Here is a 25,399-nt window from a genome sequence, read left to right on the forward strand (position 1 = left end):
CGAGTCGCGAGGGCAGTGAATGCGTCAACTCACGACTACGAGCCAATCCAATGTTGAGCATTAATAACACAGCAACACCTCTGCTAAATGACATGCTAAGACACGAGGTGCGATCAATGTTGCATTCAACTCTCAATGATCGTTATTATTATTAATAATTTTTATAATAATAATTTACACTTATCACATAGAGGTCGCAAGGCTAATCATGCAGCGGCTACGAATGCTTTTGAAGCGGTTTTAGTTTTTTTGTGCCGAGCAATTAAATTGTAAAATACGTCTCATTAATTGAGAATGCGACCTAATTAATGTTGTTCAATGGACGTTTCATGTTGATGTTCGTGTAATTCATTTTTATTTCTGTATTGCTTTATTTTTACGAATACTTCAAGGCGGCAGGTCTGCAATTCACCAACTCTCAGGAAAAAAGCAAAAGAATGGCTAAATCACTGACAAGTGAATCTCGAACAGCTGGTCTGCATCAGAAAGGAGACTTGCGGGCGCTGCCAATCAGAATCTTTATTCAGGCTGGAGTAATCCGACGAGCCATGAAGCCCTTTTCACAAGTGTCCAACTAAGCAGGCTACACGAGCGTCGGTGGGAAGGGGAGTGAGCGACGTCCGTGCAAGTCGAGGGGAAGGGGAGGGTAGAAGGGGGGAGCTGGGGGGGTTGGGGTGGTGGTAGGGGGGGGTGAGAGGGATAGGGGGGGGCCTCACCCAGCACACTGACGAGCGCGTTGGCAATGATGGTGCCGAAGATGTTGGAGGCGACGCACTGGTAGACGGCGCTCTGTCCGATGACGAGCTTCTTGAGCACGATGCGGTCGCCCTTCACGGTGCGGTGCGGCTCGGCCGGTGCCTCTGCGGGAGCACAGGCGGATCGATTGCCGGTGGCACAAAACTCTCGGCGCCGCCACCGCCGCCTAGCCGTGTTGTCGTGACCGGCCGAAGGACCCGTGCCGGCCACCGCTGCACCGGATATCATTCTGAGTAGAGCAGTCGGGGAGGTTGATGGTCCAGCTCTCACTGACTCGGCAATCGGTGGTCAGCCGCCTCCCTATCGCTCTTCTAGCTCGACTACCGTGGTTCCTGTTCAGGTGAACTCATTGACACCTCCACCCGTGATGAGGGCCTGGTCGCTCACTGTCTCACCTGATACGTGCCATGTTCCACCACAACAATGTCGATCACAACCCTTTTATTTCTGATTCGTCCCTTCCCACTGCTCAACTGTGGAATACCTCCCGTCATCGTCATATCCTTTCCCAAGCAATTATAGCCTCGCTCAATTCATGAAACATGTTGATTCTGTATTCTTAGGTTTTTTCGGTAAAGTCACGTAGGTACAAAATTAAAATTTATAAAAGTAAAATTTAAATAAAATAAAAATCACGACGTTTCGGAGGCAACACAAGCTTCCGTCTTCAGGTGGAACCGTCACAGCACGATAGCTGTATCAAGTGAGAGAAATTCCAAGAAAACAGTCCTTGTATATATACTGGTTGAGGGTGGGAGGAGCCAAGGTAGGCCCTGAATATTAATTTTGTGAGGTTCGGTGCGGCTGAAGCACGCTGCTAGGAATGCAGTCAGGAAAGCTTCAAATCTAGAAGAAAAAACATATTGATTCTGACCGTTCAGGGGTTTGCCGTTGAGAAGCCAGTGAGTGTCCGGCGGAGGTTTTCCGCCAGCGACGCAATGCAGCACTGCGTCGTCGCCCGGCGCCACGATGCGGTCCTCCGGCCTGGCCGTCCAGTACGGGGCCGCTGCGCGTGAACGAGGCAAAGATCCCACACCCGTGTCACCTTAACGGACTGCTGGGGTGAGTGCTGTTAGCGAGTAGCAACTCTGTGAAGGCCGGTAATGGGACGCGGAAGGGGGGTTGTGTGGCCAGCATCACGCCCGGCCGATTTTGTCTCCCGAGCGGCGATGTTTAAACATCGTGCCAGCTACTCGTTTGGGGCTGAGTCGACCTAGGGGAGGCCCAGGACCAGTTCAGATATTCATCACTGGCGTTGGCCGTGAGCGGGAGTCAAACTCGGGTTGTCGGGTTCGTAGCATGGTAAGCTAACCGCTGCACTACCACTCCCCACAAGTATGCCCACAGACACAACCACAGATATATATACATATACTCCCATATACACATATACATACTTACTTACATACATATACAAACAGGAATACCTTTACAGATGTACACACAGAGTTTGATTCCTGGCCACGACTCGCATCATTGGTGAGTATTATCTAAAACAGCCCTTGTTCCCCCTTCACCAAGCACACTCACCAATGTGGTGAAGTATGGTCAAACAGCACCCATGACTGACATGGCATGGGAGACCTTTGACCCAGCAGTAAATAGACAAAGCGCTATAATTTATTGTAATATCGTAGAAGTTAAAAATACATATTCATGCCAGATGCTGCCAAAACCTAGAATATATTACATAACGGTAACCTTTGCCTGTGCACTATAAAAATGCTGCAATGCATTCAATGCATTCAATTAGCTTTTATTCAGCAAATGGTTCTATTCACATGCATGCGTGTCTGTCTGTCATCCGACCTCCAGTATCGATTTAACCTAAGCAACTAAAGTGGCGTTGTGTGAGGTTAAAGCGCACTCTAAAGAAATTACATCATGCCTCTTTTTTTTTTAAGCTAGCCGCCTATTGTTATTGTTAATCATGGAATGTTTTAGCCTCTAACCCGCACACGCTGCTCTCTGCAATCTCAGAAGAGCATCAGCTAATGGCCTTCGGGAGATGTCACGTCTCCGGTGGTTTGGGAATGTCACGCACTCTTACTGCACTGGCGGTGTCCTCGACCGCACCGCGTCTGTCCTTACTCGCCCTGTGGTGAGACCAAATAACCGCCCGGTGAACCTCAAGCCCTCCCCGCCGCCACCATCCGCAGCGAGTCGCGGCCTCCGAGGTGTCGGTCGTAATTACTCTCGCGACGGGACGGGCATCGCGTCCTGTGCTGCCGCAAGTGCGAGCACGTGCGTTGGACCTGAGCTTCGTTCGCGTGCGTACGTCGCCAATCGCCCTCGCCGGAGGTGCGACTTTGCGGCACGCACGCACGGGCGTGCGAGGGCGGGAGCACGCGACGGCCATCGAATAATTGAATTGTCGCGTGAAAAATTGGCAATGTAACAAAAAACTGGGCAATGTCGATGGGAGTCCCGTGTAACGCGATGGAGTGCCTCGTTGATTTATATCGCGCAACAACAAAGGCCCTTCAAAGTTTGCCGCGATTCGAATGAGCGTTAAGCGACGCGTGCCTTCAGGGGACCCGTAACGGAGATGAAATGGAATGCAAAATGAAATTAAGAAGCAGGCGCACCAGAGGACATAGACTAGGGAACATATCATTAAAACGCATGATTGATATCCATTGCATCTCTACAACGACAACTAGCAACCCGAATTGAACCCACGCCCGTTATCTATGCAGAGAATGAACAAATGAGCCGAACACTCCTGTAAACGACGTGGGAATCGACAGTTCATATCTCATATCGGCATCGCTTAATCCACATTCTGGAGGTGGTCCCACGTGTGCAACCCTGAATTGGGTGGGGGGAGGGGGGGGAGCAAGAGGGTTTGTAAGGACACGCGCCGCCTGCATTCTCCGCCCCCAGATTCTGTCGACTTTGTCATCCATTCATCCACGGCACAGACAAGCCAGCACTGCCTTATCTCACTCTATCCCCACATCACCCGGCCACGCAACGCATTCCTTGCCGGGCGTGCTCAATGAAGACGTGGCGTTCACTTTAGACGCGGATTGTTGCCGCAGCCGGCATCCTGTGGCCGCCTGACACGCATCATGGGCGAGCGTTCATTTTAGGTTCTCTCTCCAAGGAGAGGTCCCTGGCTGAAGCTCCCTCCATCCCATCTCATCCCCCTGCACCCCCTCTTTCACCCCGAAACACTGGGATCTTGTGGTGTTTCTGGGGAATAGTAGTTGAGGTGGTTTCCCCTTGCCTTTCTCAACAGTAATCTCGAGGTGACATCATCCACGGATGTGGTTTTATGTCATTGCCAGGACAAACTCCTGCCACTAGTCTCGAGAAAAATTGGACTAAGTCTGAGTTTTCAAGGTGTAAAGTTGGCTCAGAGATGCTGAGATGTTGGGTTCGATTCTGGGGCAGCCAAACACGATTGAATCGGGTTCTCAAGTGTAGCCAGTTGATGGTCTGAGCGAAATCAGCAATGACTGTACAAAAAAGCGATCATATTACATTTGTTTTCTCACCTAAATCAGTTACATTGAATCTATGTGCAACTCGAAACGTATTTGTTTGACTGCCATGCGATGCACCTTTCTCTGCAGCAAGGCGTTGTGAGTGAGGAGAAAGTGTTTTTAAAAAAACACCATTGGAACCTCATTTGCCAGAATAAAAAATATGATAATAGTTTTTTTACCCTTTTATCTGGCAACAAAACCGACACCTTTTTTTACAAAGGCGCGCCTTTTGGCGTCATCTGGTCCAACACCATGTGAGACTAGGCTCTAAGGAAAGCTGTCTCGGGTGTGGACCAATCAACTTCAAGGACAGTGCATACATTATCAGAGTTATGTTTTTTGTTTGCATTATGACTGCAGGTATTGTGGTCTATGCAAACATGACTCCTTGTAAAAAAAATGTGTCAATTTTGTTGCCAGATAAAAGGGTAAAAAAAACAATTATCACAATTTTTAAAAAAGTTCGCTCTGAGGGATTTCAGCTGTAGTTCTGCGATATCCTCTTCCACTGGGGCACTCTCGAACACAGTTAAACGCAATGCTGTGCAACGACTTCAAACGGACACTTTGTGCCATGACATGGTACCAGCGGCGCAGTCCAAATCACAAAGAATTTACACAGGTGGGAATACAATCGTCGGCTGTCTCGCTGGGGGCATTGTCCCCATGGCGTTTTACCGTCCACTGTGACGACGAAGGAGTGGTGCGCTGAGCCCATGTTGTTGCTGGCGATGCACTTGTACTGCCCGCTGTCTTCCACCTCCACCGGGTGGAGTCGCAGTGTCTTGTTGTGGTTTCCCGTCGAGAAGCGGCCACGAGGCATGTGACCGTTCACCCTCTCCCAGCGCACGTCCGGCGTCGGCCTGCCGTCACACGCACGAGCGAAAAGTGCGCGAGCCAGCATACAAAGATAAAGATCCCCCGTATAGCCTTAACAGACTGTAGGGGCAAGTGCTGTTAGCGAGCACCTATGAAGGCCGGAACGTTACACGAGGGTGTGGGTGGCCAGCACCACGCCCGACCGCCTTTGTCTCCTCAGTGGCGATGTTTACACACCGCACCAGGTACTCATTTGAGGTTGAGTCGACCTAGGGGAGGCCCAGGACCGGTTCAGATAATCGTCACTGGGTGTTGGCCGTGAGCGGGAATCGAACCTGGGCCGCCAAGTTCATAGCGCAGCGTGCTAACCGCTACACTACCGCTCCCATACACACACAGACACACACAAATTTGTCACTGCGGCCCAAAGCGATGAAGGCGGAAGCCCTGCAATTTCTTGGCTCGTGCCACCGCTGGCGGAATGGCCTCTGGCGGAGGGGGAAGCCGCCCCCTCCTCCTGCCGGAGCCGCGGTTCCAAAACCTTTCTGGATCCACTGACCGCAGTCAGCCCGCAAATCAGTTTTGTGGACCGTTATGCGCCAATGACATGTGTTTTTATCATAACTACTCTGGAAGTACTGAGCCAACTTAAATCCATTTATAGGATTAGTCAATAAAAAGCAGGTTAAATCTAATGGCTTCTGCAATGGGCAGTAAAAAAACCAAGAAATCTGCAACACTTGGGCAGAACACCTCCCGTGGCCCTGCAGACCGCCAGCAGCCCACAGACCACGGGATGGGAACCACAGCCCGAGCGGGAATCTGGCCTCCTTTAATCCACCACACGCGACCTTTCAATCGACTAACTGTAGGGGGGGGGGGGGCATCCATTTATACTGCCGGGTGGACAGAAGCAGGGGAATCTGAGAGAAAATTCGACCAGTGTCAGCTGCTGCGGCGAATTGGACCGGGGAGCAGTGCGCGAGCAATCACGCTACAGTAGCATGCCTTTGTTATTGAGGTCATTTGTTTAGTCGGCGTCCTCACGGCGAACCCTGCACCTTGGAAGGGTGGCGGTAATTGTGAGCCAAGCTTTGCTCCCTACTTCGCATTCTGATTTCGTAAATATATGCATGTATTCTCTCTTTCTCTCCCCCCCGCACGGATATCAGAACAAATTAAATCAAGAGAGTGGGAAATAAACAGTTGCAACGAGGGCAGCAAAATGTGCAATTGGCCTATATTCTTAAAATTGCTGAGGCGTGCGCATTCCAGAAGCTATACAACAGAGACCTGTGCAATACCACATCATTAGCATATATGACATATAGCTCCATTTTATTATGGCGCGCTTGTCCCCATGGGCCACAAGGCACCTTGTAAAAGACAAATTAAGTGGAAAACAAACTTTAATAAGATAATGTATTTGTGGAGCTATTGGCAACTGGGCTGAGGCCATGAATGTACTACATTTGAGGACTTGGTTTAATCACATGCGGGTGAACCTCAGCGATGAGACGATGGGTCAGTGTCTCTCGACGCCTGAGCTCCCTGGCTACCTCAGTATGGATCATTAAAACAACTGCTCCGTAGAGATGGGCGGGTGGATCAGAGGTCAGAGCGCTGAGCTGGCTTTGCTGAGATGCTATGGCTGAGTCCAAGCAAGGTGCCTGTGATTAAATCGGGTCGTCTAGCGACGCAAGTTGATGGTCTCAACCTGGCCACCAATGATAGCCTGAAAACAACGGCCACATTAAATTGCTTCCCGCGCTTAATGATGACAAATTGCAGCTCTGATAATGAAAACATTGTATTAACTGTCACGTGATAGTGTCCCTCCCACCACCCCACTGTGTGGACCGGAGGTCACTTGAAGGTAGTTCTGTCGCATCTGCTTCTGCAGGCCATTCACCAGCACGGGTGGGTTGCATTGCTTTACGAGAGATTAAAATGCATAGAGAGCCTTGTGGCACGACACAGACGGCACAACCTGGATACAATTAGACACAAAAAATACCAAAGTGTGTGTTTTTGTTTGACTGTGACTCCACGTGTTTGGCGTGTTAGGTGCGGCGCTGTTGGTCGTCGGCGTAGAGAAGGAGACACTCACAGGCCCTCGGCGATGCACTCCATCACGAGCGTACTTCCTTTCAGGCTGTGCATCCTTGTGGTTTTGCCATGGGGCGTGAGCAGGCTCGGCAGGCGGTTGCGGAGACCCCCGGCTGCAAGCGTGAAAACACCGCCGTCACAAACGGGAACACGTCCATTAGCCACAATGCACTGGGCACGCGTAATGGGACGCTGTGGGTTTAATCAGCGGCAAAAGCTTTTAAAAGTACGACAGGCGTCTTGGTTGAGGGATAAATTTACGACGCATTAGCCGCTCAACTTTGACCACAGACATTAGTAATGCACGTCGCTGTTCAAATCTCGATGGAACATAAAAAACTACGTAACTTTTTTTTTTTACCCAATTTTATCAATTTTGCTCACTTAGTTCACGTAACAAATCTCACGAGCATGAGCGATATCAAACTGCGTTAATGAGGAATAATTGAATTGCCCTTCATACTGCGCACATCGTTAAGCCGCAGAGGAACATGCGTGTGTGGTGTACGCACACGCGTGCACGTGCGTGCGCGTGCGTGCCATTCGCTAGGATCTCAAATGGAGAAAAACCTTTAAAAAAAAGAACAAAATTAAGCGTCCAGCAGCATCGGCACAAATTGCACCTCCCCCGGCGGGAGCAAGAGCACATGCACGTTTGCCGCCACATCCCGAAAGCATGAGTCAGTCACGTGAGCAGAAATAAATGGCCCCAGCAGAAAACAGCCAAAGGAAAACAAAAATCATAGCCGCTGGGTATTAACTCAGGAATCAGCGCAAGCAACATTTTTTTGTTATCGCGTAAAAAAAGAGAAAATCCCTTACGAAAGATTTGCTAAAAACGTATAGTTATCAAAACATTCCAAAAAAAATTATTACAAATTGCTAATTAAATAATTTAAGCAAAGAGTTTTAAATATTGATCATATTTGTGTAAATAGAAGACTCCTTTAGAGATTACTTTTATACAAAACTTCGTGAACACGTTTTAATTTTATAATCCAATTGAGCACACGTTAGTTTCATACATTCATGACTGCTTGATGTTTTTAATCTTGTGTACTTGGGCAAATCGCATGATCCTCAGTCAAAATTGAAAAAAGTGGTTTCCTGCTTTTACTAAGCATGGGGAACAATGCTCACCTCTTGTTTACTTGCAGCCCTGAATCAGTGGTGAAATTCCACATTCTTATGGTAGGGGCAAGAGTATCTTAAACAGGACAAATCACTTTCGACTTCTCTACAGAAGAGGTATTCATTTTATGGACCCGAGTGTGACGAATGGCGGAGTCAACACCTGACCGGGATTTGAACTCGGCGAACTTCCGATTGCGGTCCTCTGCGTCATCTCTTAGCTGGATGAACTTACACATCCATCGTGATTAATTGCCTTCTGTGCATTAACAAAACACACTCGGCTGTGATTTACGCACATCTGCAATTTGCACACTCCGACCGGGGCGAGTGAGATACATGAAGCAGTAAGAAGAACCAGCCGCAGAGCAAAATAGAAAAAAGAAAATCCCATCAGCAGCATTACTGGGCTGGGTTATACGTGCCCTAAATGTTTAACATGAGCAGGTGATGCCATGGTATAGCCCAGAGGGAAATGACCAAAAAGCAAGCATGTGCTGTATTATGATTATTTCTCCCTCCGTTGCATTCTCTTTTCCGCGTGTGTTAGACCTCGCACTCACTTGCAATTCGAAGTGATCGACCGCCGGTTCGTGTTCCGCCAATTAGACATTTCACCGTCGCGGTTGTTCTTGTGCGAAGCGGGTTCACGACAACATTCCAATTTAATTCGCGCACGCGGCCACATTGCAGACGTCGGGATGCGCGCGCACCCACGCGCGCATCCACGCTTGTTTTGCTTTGCCGGGCCCGGAAACTGTTAATCAGAAACGGCACGCATCCAGATGACCCGGCCCAATCGTAACCTTTCTTATGGCGGTCAAGGGCGGATTAGTGTGCGTTCATTCATCGCACTGCGGTGAGAGCGCACTTCAGCTCGCCCGTGAGTTCGAGGCCTAAGGTCACAAGGAGTCTCGCAGGAAGGCAGCGCTAAGAGGGTCAGCTGTTAGTCTCCAAGCGATCGCCGGCTCGAGCCACTCACCAACAGCTAATTGGGTTTCGTTCACACTCGATGACTGTGCGTCATCAAGTGTTTCCACTGCAACAAATGAAATAGCTGCGTAAAGTTTCAAAAACGATAAAAGAAAAAGGAAAACACAAAAAACGCACACATGTGAAGGAGAAAATGTAAAAAATAATTCATGAAGTAAGATTTTGTAAAGGTACTGTTTTACTTTAGCTGCAGAGGTTGAGGAAGTCAGAATGTTGAATATCACAATGCAGGAATTGTTTATAGGACAACTCCATCTTATGGAGACCTGACCGGCTTATGCAATTCGTTACTATTTTTGTACCCTGCTAGAGTGCAGTAAGAAGCAAATCGCGTAATATCCAACACTGTTTTCATGTACAGTGTCACTATAAAATTATCCTTCTACAAACCTGGCCAACCTTTGGCTGATGAACAGAACTTCAAAGTTTCAATAAAAAAAAAATGCCCATTACTCATATGAAACATTCCAATGATTGCTCGGCCAAGACTATGCAACATTACTCAATAGTCATTTCCTTCGCTCACACAATGGCCATCCGAGGTCTCAATAATCAGCAAGACAGTGAAGACGCTGTCCTGAACTTGCAGCAGAAAAGTTATCAGAAGGACAAATACAAATTATCCGTGGGAATTAGGAGTTGCGGTGGTGAAGGCAAACGTGCTATCACCCCTAGCGAGCCGAGTTCGATTCCCGGCTGCGGCTAACAGCACCGGCCCTCCTCCTGCCACCCTTCGCCAACCAGCACTGACCAACCTGTTGGTCAGTTATTGGCGACACGGCATGGGGGAGACACCTTCATCCATCGGCAGTACGCGTGCTCTTTAAGGACCTTAATTTCGTGCAATATTCGACCAGTGCCGGGAATTGCTTTGGGAGAGTGAAGTTCTTGGTGTGCTACGTCATAGGACAATGCCTGATCGAATTTGCACTTGAAATTCTAATGAACACTCACGTTCATCTGAACAAACACACAAGATCGCCCGTGTAGCCTGAACAGGTTGTTGAGGCAAGTGCTGTTAAGGAGCATGCTCCTACGAAGGTTGGCACAGCACACAAACGGGTGGGTGGCCAACAAGCGATCCCGGCTACGTGTGTCTCCCTGATGTCAATACTCCACACCAGGTACTCATTTAAGGTTAAGCCGAGCTAGGGGAGGCCCAGGACTGGTTCAAATATTCACCACTGATATTGGCCGTGAGCAGGAATCGAACTCGGGTCGCAGGGTTCATAGCGCAGTGCACTAACCACGACACTACCGCTCCCAGCATACATACATACACACACGTACAGGATGCATCTAGCGCCGTCATGCACGTGGCAACGTGGGGAAGGAAATTGAAACGACGAGCCCTTCAGTTGCCGTCGATTCAAAGATTCTGCCACGCATTCCGAAAGAGACTCGCGACCACAAATCGAGGCTCTGCGTTCTCAATCCGCCGGAAGTATTTCTTCGCTTTGTTTCGTCAAATAGCACAAAACAGTTTGATGAATAAAGGACAGCTCGGGGACATGTATAATGCTGCCAGTCATGGATTCAAAGAGTGAGTGACAGTTTGTGTTCTGGAGGTCTCTTCTCCATAGCAGCGGAATATTTTTTTTTCCCTTTGCAGCTCTGCCAGAAAACGCCGTCTTTGTTGTTTGATTGCCTTAGACGTATGTCTCCGCAGGAGGGTGGGAATAGTATTCTCTCCACCGCCTGCAACTACTGGCAATGCGAGCATACAATTATTACCAAATCATGACCTTTAACTGAAACGTCGGGACCTATAATAACAGGTTTTGGTGAACAGCGATGGATGTGACTGGCAAAGCAGCCAAGGCAAACAGCCTGCTTCACACACAAGTGCAAATCAAGAAGGTGGTTTTCATACACTTGCACGTACGTGCAGGGATACACACGCAAAAAGACAAAGGCATGTGCGTGCAGACATACACAAACACACAATCACACACAAAGATCTCCCCTGCACTCCATAACAGACCGTGTTAGTAAGCATTTATGAAGTCCAACAGGGTGCATGAGTCGGTGGTGTGGGTGGTGTGGGAAACACCATTCCTGACCATTTTTGTCTCCCCATTCGTGAAGTCCGAGATGACTTAAGGGAGGCCTAGGACCGGTTCATACATCACTCGCCGATGATATTAGCCGTGGTCGGAAATCGAACTCAGGTTGCTGAGTTTGTGTAGCACTGTAACTAACCGCTGCACCACCGCTCACCACAAAATTCAAATATCCCCCATAGAGCCTACACAGGCTGTCAGGGCAATACATGTGCACAAACTCCTACAAATGGCGGTACGGAATACGGGCGTTGGTGATGGCTAGTAACACACCCAGCCGTTTTTTGTCTCAATGTTGGTGACGTCTGCACCAAGCACTCACTTAAGGCTGAGTTGGCTGACACACAAACGCGCGCAAACATATACACAAACGCACACACACACACAGAGGCTGCCTCATGTACCACCGCGTTGAAGGACTTTCATGGGTCATTTGCCACACCACGCGCACGGGTACACACCACAAGTGCCCTCTGCTCTTTGAAGCACAGTTTCTCAGCCACGATGTAGAGGCAATTGCGAACATGCCATGGGCTCAGCTGCCAGTCAATGGGTTCATATTTCAAGGAAAATAAACCGGGAGCCTGGAGACGGACGAGGCACAACGCACTCCAAAACATTTGCCTGTAATTTATTTGGCTTTTGCCGCAGCTTCCAGCCAGCCAGTGAAACTTGTTCACGTTCAAAGGCCGCCGGATTGGTCGGCGATTTACTGGCGAGAGCCGCACAATATTCTTCAGACGACTGCTGAGATAAAGCCAACAATGGTCAGTGCGGGAAGACTTTCCCTGCGACGTTTGGGCACAGAGTTTCATTTCGACTCGGGCGTTATACTAACAGCCGAAGTTCTGTTGAATGCGGTAATGCGTTTTTTTTTACCTGTTCATGCCTTATCCAAACACACGCGCACACACGTGCACCGTGCATGTTGTAGAACACAGCATTGATCAGCACCATGTTGAGAGGCCTAATCACAGCTTGGTTCAGAATATCAAAGATCCGCAGTGAATTCATCTCTCTCTGGAGGCCAATTTCCTAAACCAGCATGATAGAAAGAGGGCGTCGTAATGTGATATATAGAAATATATATATATAAATATAACAGAACTTTTAAATCCATATACATTTCAGAATCCTCTTTCGTTTGAAAAGAAGATCCAACGTCCACTATCCTCAAGTGTAACGTTAGTTGGTTACCATCTTAACACTATTAAAAATACCGTAATAACATATGGCAGTGTTATTCTTGCGTAAAAATATTTAAAATATATAATTAAATATGACAGTCATCAACCTATTGGCCTCCTGTTTAAATATTTAACAGCTGACAGTTGCTGATGGGTCTCATCAGCAGAGTACGGCCCATTACTCAAACATTACTGCAAGTTGTCCGGAATGTATATATGTTTGTTGAATTTCTTTCACACCATACATAGCCAACCGTGCTAATCGGAGGTGCGGAAGTCCAATAAGCCTGCTCGCTGAACCGATTTTTTTTTTTATAATTTTGATGTGGAGATGTGGAGTGAATTTCGCCTGTTTATTTGTTTACCCTATCCATAATCCACACGGGATGGCACGTGATAATATTTCACGTAACCTGGCGGTCACCGAGTGTGCACGGCAGCCCAAGTGAATCTTACGTGAGCGGACTTTCAGCTTGATGGGCTCCTTCGAGATGATGGTACGGGAGGCCACAAACTGCGCGTAGCAGATGTAGTCGTCTCGGCTGTCCACCGGCTTGACGTTGGAGAAGTAGAGGTCACCGCTGAGGCCCTGCGACACTCGCTTGTCCTGCCCAATGTGGTCCAGCGCTGCGAAGGCAAAAAAACAAATGCCCTAACTCGCATACGGCAGGGCAAGGAAAGGTACGTCAAGGGCCAAAGTTATTTTCCCGCTCGAGTGAGCGTGGAGGTGATGCTAATCTCCGGTTTACAGCCTCGAGCCAGAGGTGAAAATTCCACATTCATGTGTCAGGGGGCAGAGCAGCTTTACCCATAGGACAACCATTGTCGACTTTCCTTGATAGCAAGGATATACCCCTGTTGAGTTTTTGTGACACAGAATATAAACATATTATACATATATAGATATTTGTGTAACGGCTGGCATTGTGTTCTGTCGTCGTTCCGTACTGCTCGTCATCCACAAGATTTTGGGGGGAGGAACGCCCTGGGGAGGCTTGCAGGGCAGAACCACCGAGTTGCCCTCGTCCACCTCGATGGGATCCAGCACTTCCTTGGGCCACTTGGGGGTACCTGGGCCACGCACGCAACATGGGCACGCGGTCACCGCTGGCTGTCGAACGTTGGCACGCTCTATGCACACGCTGCGCTCACACTATGCACACACTACGCACACCACGTTCACACTATGCACACGCTACGCACACCACGTTCACAATACGCACACGCTATGCACACGCTACGCACACCACGTTCACAATACGCACACGCTTTACACACGCTACGCACACGCTATGCACATGCGCTCGAACGCACAGCGCTGACGGTCCTCGCGGGCTCTTAACGAGGCCTTTGATGATGGTCGCGACCACCAGTTGCTACAGCACAAAGGATATCACGAAGACGCCACGTTGCACGCATGAGGACAGGATAATCTGTCGCAGATCAACAGTAGGGGGGCGACGTTGCTATGGTGGCGGGTTTTTTTCCCCGATTGAATACACTTTGAGGTTGTTATTTTTTTCAAAATGTGGGCCATAACGCCAGCGCACGTGGCCTATTCTTCTTAAAATATTATCACGGAATTTTGTTAACGTCCGCTATGACGCAGGCGGCAAATGCTCGAATGATATACCCGCAGTGTTAACCAGGGCAACCGCCGGGCTCCAACAGCAAACCTCTGCGACCAAGCAGCAAAGGCACAACCGCTCGGCCGTGTCACCACCCAGCAATAGGGCCCACTTTACAATGTTTTACCCCCTTTGTCGCCCAGCGGCCTGGGCACCCCTGGACCATGGAACCCGGTGCAGTTGCACCGACTACGCACTTGATAGCTCCGCCACTGGGAGTAACAATACATCATGGCACTGTGCGATTTACACGAGGGAGACAACACGACGGATAGGCAGGTGCCTGCGAAGGCACTGGGGATGTTTAGGTACACAAGTAGGAAGGTAGAACAGGTACTCCGCAGGGAACGTGGGTTGGGTAAGTTTGTAGACACACTGGGAAGGTGGGTGTATTTAAACATCTGTTTGACAGGATGTTTGCCGGAGAGGGTTTTTTTTTGCAGCTTTGGCAATCACTGATTACTAAAAAGAGAAGTAATAACAATCAGATGTATTTTCTCGCCGGGAGGAAGGACAGAACTGGTATTTGGCTGGTTTCCTTGTTTATTACATGGGGTCCAATTTGCGGCTTGGCGAAATAGCTGAATCACACTGGCTTGGCAATTTGCCCTTTTGTTGTTAATGGAGACATCAGCATGGTTTTGGCAAAAAAAATTCGTACGAATTTGTTCAATACCAACACGTGGATCAGACCAGCCAGCCAACACCTGAACTCTTTCCCTCCATTAGAAAAGCTAAAAGTAGAGGCCTGCAACATCTTGCTCACGCCACTGCTGTGGTAGAGCCTCCACAAGAGACCTCTAAAGGGCTCCTTCCTCGCCACCTATTTTGGCGTGTCATTTCCACGCAGGCCAGATGTCTCGAAGACATGGGAGTACCCACACTTTATCCCACCACACACGACCTGCCGATCAACTAACTGTGGGTGGTGTATTCATTTACACGGCCGAGTGGACAGAGGTGGGGAGAATTAAAGAGAGCGTCCCATCGTTTCAACTTCCACTCCGGGAGATTGAACCGGAGACAAGTGGATGGCAAATCCAGTGAGCTGACCATCATTATACCATGGCAGCATCCTCTTCCTCCATCTCATTTTCAATATAAAAATGTTTTTAAAAAAAATAGAGAGCCCTGCACATGCAGCTTACGGTAGCCACACATCCGTGCAAACATCGGTTATATTTTTCAAGGAAAAAACAAAAGGACGTTGGTGAAATTCTGAAGGGAAGCACTCCCGTTGCAGGGAATGAGGGAGGCCCTGGCTGATGGAACTGCAGGGTCAACTGGGGAAGGTACACATCTACAAACGTTTACCATGGATAGCTCGTCTGTTACCTTCCATCTTAGGAGGCATGTCACTGTGGACATCTTTCCAAACGATGAGAAAAAAAAGACATGATTAACACATTCAAAAACACGGACACGAAAGCAAGAGAATCGTGACGGAAAAAAATAATCGGATTTTTAAAAAAATCAAATTATGATTGCATTTTACATTCGTGCCATGCTCATAGTGCGAGGCTATCACATAAGTGCTGCGTTTCACAGACACAAGTCTACAATCGCAGCTGGTAAGGTCTTACATGACAGTCTAGTTTAAAACATATTGTGTGGAAAAAGAAGACACACGCAGACATCCCATCTTACTTTCGGGCACTCATTTGAAATATTATTGCGCAGATTACATCCCCGACATGCTGAAATCCCCATTTATGAAAACAGATGCCTGCTGTCACTTTGCTCCGATGATAAATGTCTGCAATCCCGTGCCTATGGCTGTGGCGGTTTCCTGGTTAAGCCGCGGCTCACGGAGACTGACAGGACGATCGGTAGAGACGGAATTGAGAGCCCAATGGCTTCGCCAATATTGGTATAGAGTGCGGCGGTATTCAGCCCTGGATGGAACAGGTTGCTCGCATGGTCATCGCGTGCGGACAGGCGTTTCTAATAACTCCTGTGTTTGTACGGCGTGGAATAAAAGATGAGGATAGAGAGACCAAAAAAAAGCCCTTAGCCGTTTTATTCTTTAATTAACAATTGGTAAGTCGAATGTGACGTTCGGATGTGACTATTTAAATGTTAAAGGTTGATTTTTTTCAGTGTAATCATATACTCCTGCTGCAGCAGGAGCAGCAGCAATGTAATTTAATACACTGAAATTAACCTAAGATGTTTCAAGGCCTCATTAATATCAGAAGTGCAAAAGCTCCATGAAAGGAAGATATGTAATTAAATGCCATTTGCTGCACTGCAATCAACGCGTGCATTCATTTGTACGCATGAAGCAATTCAAGAAAGAGAACCCATCAGGAACAAATACCTTCTGCTCAATTCTTTACTTTGCACGTGATAATTTCCCTGCATGATATATGTTCAATTTAACCCCCCGTTACCTTCTTGGACAAATATCAAAAGTGATGCCTGTACAAGAGCACACCAATTAGCCATTACAACGGGACACGTGCAAACCTCATGAAGTGAATTTGTTGAGGACGTCACGTATTACCATCAAAGTCGTAAGTGCAAACACAGCGGGAGAACGTACAACTACAGTTGAGTCAGGAATCGAACACAGACCCCTTTTTTGCTGTGAGGCACAAGCGTCACGACTGCGCGAACCTGCCTTCGGTGTGCGAGGCTTAATTCATTGGTAGTGTGGCAGGTTTTCAAACAATTCTAAGTAGAATATTTCAGCAGTTAATCCATTTTTACCCTCTATATTGAGAGAAAGTGCTTGACAATGTTGCACGTATGTCTGTTTCTGAAGTCAAATGGCTAATTGTACAAATATAAATGCGTCAGCCCGTAGAGTAAATCCCATATTAGAAATATTTTTTTCTTCTTCCACTAGACACAATTGTATTTGTTATCTGAACTGGTCCTGGGCCTCCCCTAGGTTGACTCAACCTTACATGCGTCTCTGGTGTGGTCTGCAAACATCGTCACTGGGGAGATGGACAAAGGCGGGCTGGGCATGGCCCTCGCCACCACATTCCCGCCTGTGCTGTGCTTGCTGACGGCACTTGCCGTCAGGGTTGCCACCCGTCCAGGTTTTTACAGGATCCTCCTCTTATTCAGAGAGCTACCCTGGGAAATCTGTAATTCTTCCCGGAACATGAATAGTCACAGTTGTTGTGTCTGTTGTGCACTCATAGACCTCCAAGGGCAATGCATTTCCAAGTTCTAATAACCTTGCTCAATTAAAAACAACTATTATTTATTATAATTGTTTTTTTACCCTTTTATCTGGCAACAAAACTGACACCTTTTTTACAAGGAGTGATGTTTGCATTGACCACAATACCTGCGGTCGGAATGCAAACAAAAAACACAACTCTGATAATGTGCACTGTCCTTGAAATTGATTGGTCCACACCCGAGACAGCTTTTCTTAGAGCCTAGTCTCACATGGTGTTGGACCAGATGACGCCAAAAGGCGCCTTTTGGCGTCATCTGGTCCAACACCATGTGAGACTAGGCTCTAATAAAAGCTGTCTCGGGTGTGGACCAATCAATTTCAAGGACAGTGCACATTATCAGAGTTGTGTTTTTTGTTTGCATTCCGACCGCAGGTATTGTGGTCAATGCAAACATCACTCCTTGTAAAAAAGGTGTCAGTTTTGTTGCCAGATAAAAGAGTAGAAAACCAATAATCATATTTTGCTACTGGCAAAGGAGGTTCCAATGGTGGAACAATTTTTTTATTACATTTTAAGAGTTTTGATACGTATATTGGTTATATGTGTTGGTTTTGAACGCCCATGATTAAAGTTTAATAGCGTTGTTTGTTGCTGGCCACTCGTTGCTTTGTGCCTTTAGCCGTGCACTCACAAACTGCGGTGAAACAAGAACAAGAATAGCTTGAGGCTCTCCCCTCTTCCGGTCCAGCATTGTGAGATATTGTCCTCCCCGCCCACGATGTGTCGCAGAGGGGTCTTCTTCCTAAGCCTTACGTGCCCCCCAAGAGTTGGACATCTGCGAAATAGAGCTTCATGGCTCGTCGGATTCCTCCAGTGTAAATAAATAGTCTGAATCTAAGTTTGTTCGATGCCAACACGGCATGGGGGAGGAGGAGGGGGAGTGCGGGTGGCAGGGGGTTGGGAGGTTGGGGTGATCATTGTGCCTGCCACGCGCTGGTGGCTCTTACTTGCGATGCGCAGTTTGATTTTGTCGGAGACAGCGGTGCCCAGCTTGTTGGAGACCAGGCACTGGTAGTCGCCCTCGTGCCGCTTGGCGTGGCCGGTGCTGTTCTTGACGAAGGTGAACGAGCCCGAGCTCTCGGCCGCCACCACGCCCACCTCGCCTCTCGGGTCGAACGACTTGCCATTCTTCGTCCAACGATAACTGCAAAGGGGCATGGGACAGCGCCGTCCATTCCACTGACCCGGGTCGCTTTTGCAAGCATGGGACTCGCCTGGTCTCTTGAGTTCTAAACTTGGCTCTGTTCGTTTCGTGCGCACAATGGCAACACGTTCGGGAGCTAAATGCCAATGTTGAGGTCTGCTAGCAACGACGAGAGGGCTACAGGAGAGAGCTCGTGTAGTTTTAATACTCCATCCTTTGAATGAGCACAAACTACCAGTATTCTACTCTATGGCTCACTTGGTTAAACAAAATAACCTTAGGCTTGTAGTTTAAAAGAACGGTCAAAATTATTTTCTGCTCAAATGAGCATTGGAGGTGGACGGCACTCAACTCCCATTTACAGCCCTCAGCAGGTGGTGGGAAAGCCACGTGGTTATGGCAAGGGTCCATCTAACCATTGGACAACCACCGTGGACTTCCCAAACATCGGTATTCATTTTATGGACCCCAGAGGGATGATGGGCTGAGTCAACCCCCCGCACAGGATGCAAACTCGCAACCTTCTGATTGCGAGCTGCTTGCTCTACCGCTGAGCCACCGAGCCGGGAAAAAAACAACAACTGCTCACTGCTCTACCCACGGAATAGTCGAGCGTGCTCTGTGAAGCTGGATTCCCATAGTTTGTCTCTAACTCGCATCTCGCTCACTCTGCATGGACTTTGCGTGCCGGATTATCACTGCCATATGGCGCCTGCATTCTCTGCACGCACTGTGACCAAATCGCCCGGAACGCGCGCCAGATCTCTCCAGATTTCAGAAGCTAAGCAGGTGTTTAGCCTGGACTGTGCTTGGATGGGCGACCACTGTGCACAACAGGTTGTTATAGGCTGTGAGGCTACGCTGACAGCAGAGGGCAGTGCAGAAAAATCCACTGTTGCACTGCTACTTCAATTATTCTCCAGCCTTCACCAACCCACACTGACCGGTGAGGTGAAGTATGGTCAAATAACCCACCCAGCTGCCACCCCCCCCCTCCCCCACGCTGCACTGCGTAGAGAGGCCCTCATCCAGCATTGCAATTACAAAAGGTTGTGCACAGCATTTTATTTCTCATGGAATATTTCCAAGACTCCCCCCAAATCCCCAAACCCAAACCTCCCGCCGGCAGCAGATGGGAGGGTGGGGAAATGACATTGTTATAATATAAATACAGACATGTGTTTTACCCAGGAAAGCCTCAATGAGACTCAAACATCTTTTTCAGGAGAATCTTGCGAGGTTTCACAATACAAGTGATATTCCAATGTGTTATTGTGTGTTTATTTTTTTCTTCCACAAATGAATTCGTTTGCCGTGCAATTGTTCGCACGTAGCCCACCCATTTCAAATAACATCACGGGATCTGCGACGTCGATCGTGTAAAGCAGGTTTGCGTGCATATCGTCGATGGTATTTATTACATATTTTTACCAGGTAAGGTCAACTGAGCTATGTAGCTCTTTTTTAAAAAGTGACCTGGCCACAAATTATAGCTCAACGAAGTGGCTTATCACGTGGAAATTTACACCAGCCAAATACTCGAAACGCATGTTAATTATAAATGTGGAAGGAAAACCCAGAGGACCAGGAGAAAAATCCACACAACCACGGGGAGAGAGACATACAAACTCCAAATATACAGCAGGCATCAGCGTCGGGATCGAACCCACGACCTCATGTATACCAGGCGAGGTAGTTAACATCTCGTTACTGCAGCGCCTTAATACACCCGCCAGTGTTAACCAGGACGGTGGTGAGGCTCGAACCGCTAACTTCAACTTCCAAACAGGTCCGGCTGAAACTGACCCCTGGTTGTCCCTGTGCACCCTGGATGCAGTCAACGGAGTGGGGCCCACCGCAGAAGCCCTGGGGGTTTAATGTGACGCCGTGCGGCGGCACGGCTGGTTAACCACGTACCTCGGGGCAGGGGTCCCTTTGGCCTCACATTTCACTAAAATGTCCTCTAACGGGTCGACGTAGTGGTCAGTGGGGGACTGCTTCGTGATCGCAGGCGGCTGCTCCACTGCGGAACAAAAACGGCACACATTAAAGCAACACTTCGGCGCTGTCAGTCGGCGGCTTCTGACTTGCAATGCAGTTAATCACCCGATTTCTGCCCCCACACCGTACCCCACAACCCCATCCCGAGGATTTGATTTGAGAATCAATGTTTTTTTTGTTTCCCGTCTCGTTTTAATTGACCGTCTCATTTGTATTGCATCTCTATGTAGAGCCGTATTCGCTCCATGCGGCTAAATATTCCATGAGCATGAAGAGGTGAAAGGGAAGAGGCGCGGCCCTGCGATCGCCTGCTCACGTCATTGCTGGCTTGAAGGGCTGCCACGAGACAGAGCTCTAGAAGAGCGCCTCTGGATGGGTATTTGGCCTACTCTGCTGGTCAGACGTCTTGGATGAGGTGAGAGTGCCCACACTTTACCCCACCATACGTGACTTGTCAATCGACTAACTGTGCTTTGACGTATAATTCGGATGAATGGTAAATCGTAGTTTTCCACGCACACAATTCGATGCACATATTGTAAGCATCAGAATCAATTGTAACTGATGAACCGATGCATAAACATATTGTGTGTGCTTTTCTTTTGTTATTTTACAATTGAACAACCAGAAAATATAAATGGTTAAGGCACTACAAAAGCTGTGATTACTGCAAAAGCTATGATTACAGAAGGATTACGGTTAAAATCGAATTGTACTGCATTTTTTAAATACAATTACAGATATTCAAAGCGACATTACCAGTGTGTGCATGTTGTGTCATTATCGTCAGTCGTTCGAATTGTTATGAGGATGTATTATTTCTTGAAATCATAATCAGTGTGGCAGATGCTTGAAATGAAAAGAGACAAGAAAAAAAATTCCCTGGAAAAAAACATGAAATTCATTAACAATATAAGCAAGAAGAGCCCCTTACTAAAATAATAGATCTGGCATCAGTAGTAATATTCAAAGTGGTTATAAAAGAGTGAAGGTGCAGTTCTGAAATTGCTTGCTCATGCCACGCTGGTGGAAGGGCCTCCCACGAGAGGGAACTCTACAGAGACCACCTAAACGGGTATTTGGCCTACTTTTCCACGCTGGTCAGACGTGTCGGTTAGAGCTGGGAGTACCCACGCTCTACCTTACTGCGCGCTATCTGCCAATCGACTTGCTCGTGCCACTGCCAGTCGAAGGGGCTTCCACTCTAGAGGGAGACGGCCTAGAAAGCCTCACCTCCCAATGGGCCTCCTCTTCTACACTGGCCAAACGTCTCGGAAGGGGTGGGAGTAGCCACACTTTACCCTGCCGCACGTGACCACCGAACGACTAACTGGAATCCATTTATTCATGATCAACGTTTTTGGGTTTAGATCGCGTTATTTATAAATGTGTCGTAACCCTCCACCACCCGACACGGCCAATCAGTAAAAAAGTGTCACAAATTGTAAATGTTGTGGTTTCACGCTTCAACACACCGGTGGGCTAAAGCAGTGAACTATTTGTCTTTTGTCAACGTGACACTTTTTTACTGATTGGCCATGTCGGGTGGTGGAGGGTTACGAAACATTTATAAATAACGCGATCTAAACCCAAAAACGTTGATTATGAATAATATTGGTCGCGAAAGCCTACGTGTTAAACTGGAATCCATTTACACTGGGTGAACCGAGGCATTCCGAGTGTGGGGCATTTAAGAATCCGTGCCGTTGTTCCAACTGCGGCGCCAGAAGATCAAAGTTATGACCGCTGGGTTGCAAGTCCAGTGGGGTAAAACATTACACATCACGGCGGCTTTCCAAATTGGTGGCACGATTTGAAAACGTCACTGATCTCTACAACGTTCCAGTCGCAGTGGCCTCTTGCGCAGGAATTGGTGATGTCATTGCAGAAAGTTGAAATGTGCGTTTGGCGCATCGAATGTGCCAAGAGATGTGGGCAGGTGGCAAATTTGTGGTGTTTTTCTCACTCAATTAGCGATGCCTGTTGTGTGCGATCGGCAGTGACGGAACCCATAAACGTTTTAATTGCACGCGTTTCTGATCGCAGTTATAGTTTAGAGAATCACGTTCCTCTTGATGTAATGCCACAACTGCCTTGGAGATCACTGGTCCGTTGAGTGCAAGTTCTGTCAACAAGTCTGTGCAGAGACTACACAAGTGGAGCCCAGCTGAGCATTGTAGCAAGAGTGAACAACTACATGCAGAGCAGAACCAACATTCGTTAACATATTTTAAAAAAGATCTACGGAAGCAAGTCGCTTGTTGGTGGTTAATTGTAAGCAGCAAACGAAGATTGCCTGGAGGATCAAATTAGTGAAACAGATGTGTTCCACGATACATCACGAATGAACTCATAACGTAATTGATAGTGCATGGAAAGTTTGGGAAAGGTTATACATTAAATAGAGTGTAAGTTGTCTGTAACCACAAATGTGGGGGAGAAGGAGACATATAAACAGAGATGAGAAACTGAAGATCATAGGAATTTGCAGGCAAATAAATAAACAACATTGCGGATGCATGCACCGTTTGTGTGTATCTTGGGCTCTCTGGCACGATGCTCAAGCATTATTTGTAATAAAAAAAAATACTTTAAAGTTACTTTCAAGTGCTCCCACCCACCGGTTATCCCTGTGGGTGTATTAATCGAAAACACGAGGCCGTTTTTTAAAGTGTAGACCATGTGTCCCGGTGTCACGGTCCAAATTCACCAAGTTTAACACGTAGGCTTTCGCGACCAATATCATCCATAAGAGTTGTTTTATGGGGTTAGATCGCGTTATTTACACGATCTAACCCCAACGCGTTCTAACCCCAAAAAAAAAATGTTATGGACAAATTTACCAAATTTGAAAATGACCCGCAAATTAAGTAATTTGACCGAACCGCATTGAAAGATCACCCCCTACTGGCAGCCTATGCCCATCAGGGAAACATACGGCCTTCGTGATAGCACATCGCTATAAGAATTACGCTAAAAATAATCTTTTTAACGTGATTACTTTAGCGAGGTCAATGCATTGACATTTTGAAATGTATGGCCGCGATGTCACAGTTTATGTCACAGTGGAGGTGGCTGGGTGGCTGAGATCCGAATTCTGAGATGGCCACTGTTAAGATTCTGGGTTTGAATCGAGTGAGTGAGTTCATGCCCTCAGCCTGGTCACCAATGAATGCACGCGAAAAAAATATATTGATCACGTAGCATTTTCTTCTTGCATTCACTTCATTCGGCTACATTTCATGTCTGAGAATTCAAAATATCAGTATGACTCGTCGTAGGAGCAGAATGGGGTGGGAAAGTGATGCCCTCCCTTGTGCGGATCAGAGGTCACTTGCACAGATCTCAGAGGGTGCTCTGTGATACCTGCTTTTGTGTTGCCATTACAGACGCTGATATCACTGCCTTATTGAGGGATCCAAATTTATGTTTTGTCTTGTTATACGACACCGATAGCACAATCGGGATTAGATCAGGAAATAATACATTTTTAAAAAGCACAATAAAGTATTTTTTTAACGGTTTTACTTAACTTGACTCCTGTTTGTCGTGGTCAAATCTTGTAATCAAAAGTTAGTCTACTTCCGGTTGTACAATCACTTCCACATTTTGCACACGTACTCAGATCCGGTGACAAGGCATGCCTGTATCAAAATTAATGGCATCCATTAATCAATTAATTCGTTACTTTAAAGCAATTCACATTTTGTATGGACGCCTTATTATTTATATATATATTTGTGTAGGTAAAAAACGCAGCGGTCCCTAAACTCTCGAATCGCCTGTTCCGTGTGAACAAGTTACGGAAGTGATCAAGTAATTCAAGTAAGCGTTGATGTGGGGGGAGCAGGCGCCGCATCATCGACGTACTTCACGACCGTGAGTTAAACGAAGTTGTTAATAAAACCGTTGTTTAAAAAAAAAACTATTTTTAAGGAGTTTATTTGTTCTCATTAGCAAAGCACCCCAACGGGTGTTTGACATCCAAACACACTCACCATAGCTACGTATCTACAAGAACAAAACATATTTGTTGGGAGTGTGCATTTCCCTTTTAAAAAAATCTTCATGAGAGGAAGCGTTGAATTAAATTACGCGTAACAGAGCACCCACTGATATCTACATTTGTGCACTTCATGTACATGAAGTCGCTAACCGGTCCACACGATAACACAGCAGCTGGCTTTGGAACACGCACAGAGACACTGCAGTACAGCAGGAATTTGGATGACTATGTAACTAAATCAACAAGCAGAGAGTGTGCAAGCAACTATCGAATATTGATTGCTATTGAAAGCACATCAACGGTAATCAACTTACTATATGTGCAAGCATATAGTGATTCAATGTCCTGTGCTTGAATGCAAATGGGTCTATTCTTTTTCCCCCCGAAAGCCTTAGAGAATTGACACCAACACATTGCATGAACGATGCAGATTGGCTTTCCCTTTGCACATCCGTGCCGAATGCGCTGCGAGACATCATCACAGCATCCCGTTAACTAATCGGATTCATTAAGATGCAAAGCGCACGGGCACACTTGAAACACAAAAAAACACTACGAGCACGACAAAAAAAATAGTTAATTAATTACCAGCGATTAACCAAATTGCGTACGGGGGCGGCTGGCTGATTAACTCACAGCTGAGGTTGGGAATTTTGATCAATAAGCACAGCTCACATTCAAACACCGCATGATGCCGGGCAGCACACCGAGCCTGACGCAGAGGCTCTCTGGCTCAATAATTACGAGAGGCGTGGGATTACGGCAAGCGGCCGTTCCCCGCGTCGCGTGAATATCACGGCGACGGCATCGTGCCCGTTGCCGTAATCTGCCGCGAGGTTTTTGCCGAAGCTTCCGTCTAGCTGCACGG

At 47.5% G+C, this 25,399-nt stretch overlaps 1 protein-coding gene across 4 annotated transcripts in view; it reads right to left on the reverse strand.

Moving 5' to 3' along the window:
• LOC144944350 (neuronal cell adhesion molecule-like) overlaps positions 1-25,399 on the reverse strand; it is a 115,363-nt gene that overhangs the window by 34,685 nt on the left and 55,279 nt on the right. For 3 of the 4 annotated variants that reach the window (XM_078872452.1, XM_078872449.1, XM_078872451.1), the window contains 9 exons: positions 20,442-20,547; positions 18,328-18,524; positions 13,501-13,623; positions 13,009-13,179; positions 9,292-9,366; positions 7,180-7,291; positions 4,929-5,113; positions 1,631-1,762; positions 717-860 (listed from right to left, as the gene is read on the reverse strand). In XM_078872452.1, coding sequence (XP_078728578.1) covers positions 717-860; positions 1,631-1,762; positions 4,929-5,113; positions 7,180-7,291; positions 9,292-9,366; positions 13,009-13,179; positions 13,501-13,623; positions 18,328-18,524; positions 20,442-20,547 — 1,245 coding nt within the window. The remainder of the gene's footprint in view (positions 1-716; positions 861-1,630; positions 1,763-4,928; positions 5,114-7,179; positions 7,292-9,291; positions 9,367-13,008; positions 13,180-13,500; positions 13,624-18,327; positions 18,525-20,441; positions 20,548-25,399) is intronic. The other variant, XM_078872453.1, reaches the window with a different exon arrangement.

Source organism: Lampetra fluviatilis, chromosome 34, assembly GCF_964198595.1.
Source record: "Lampetra fluviatilis chromosome 34, kcLamFluv1.1, whole genome shotgun sequence".
Lineage (NCBI taxonomy): Eukaryota > Metazoa > Chordata > Hyperoartia > Petromyzontiformes > Petromyzontidae > Lampetra > Lampetra fluviatilis.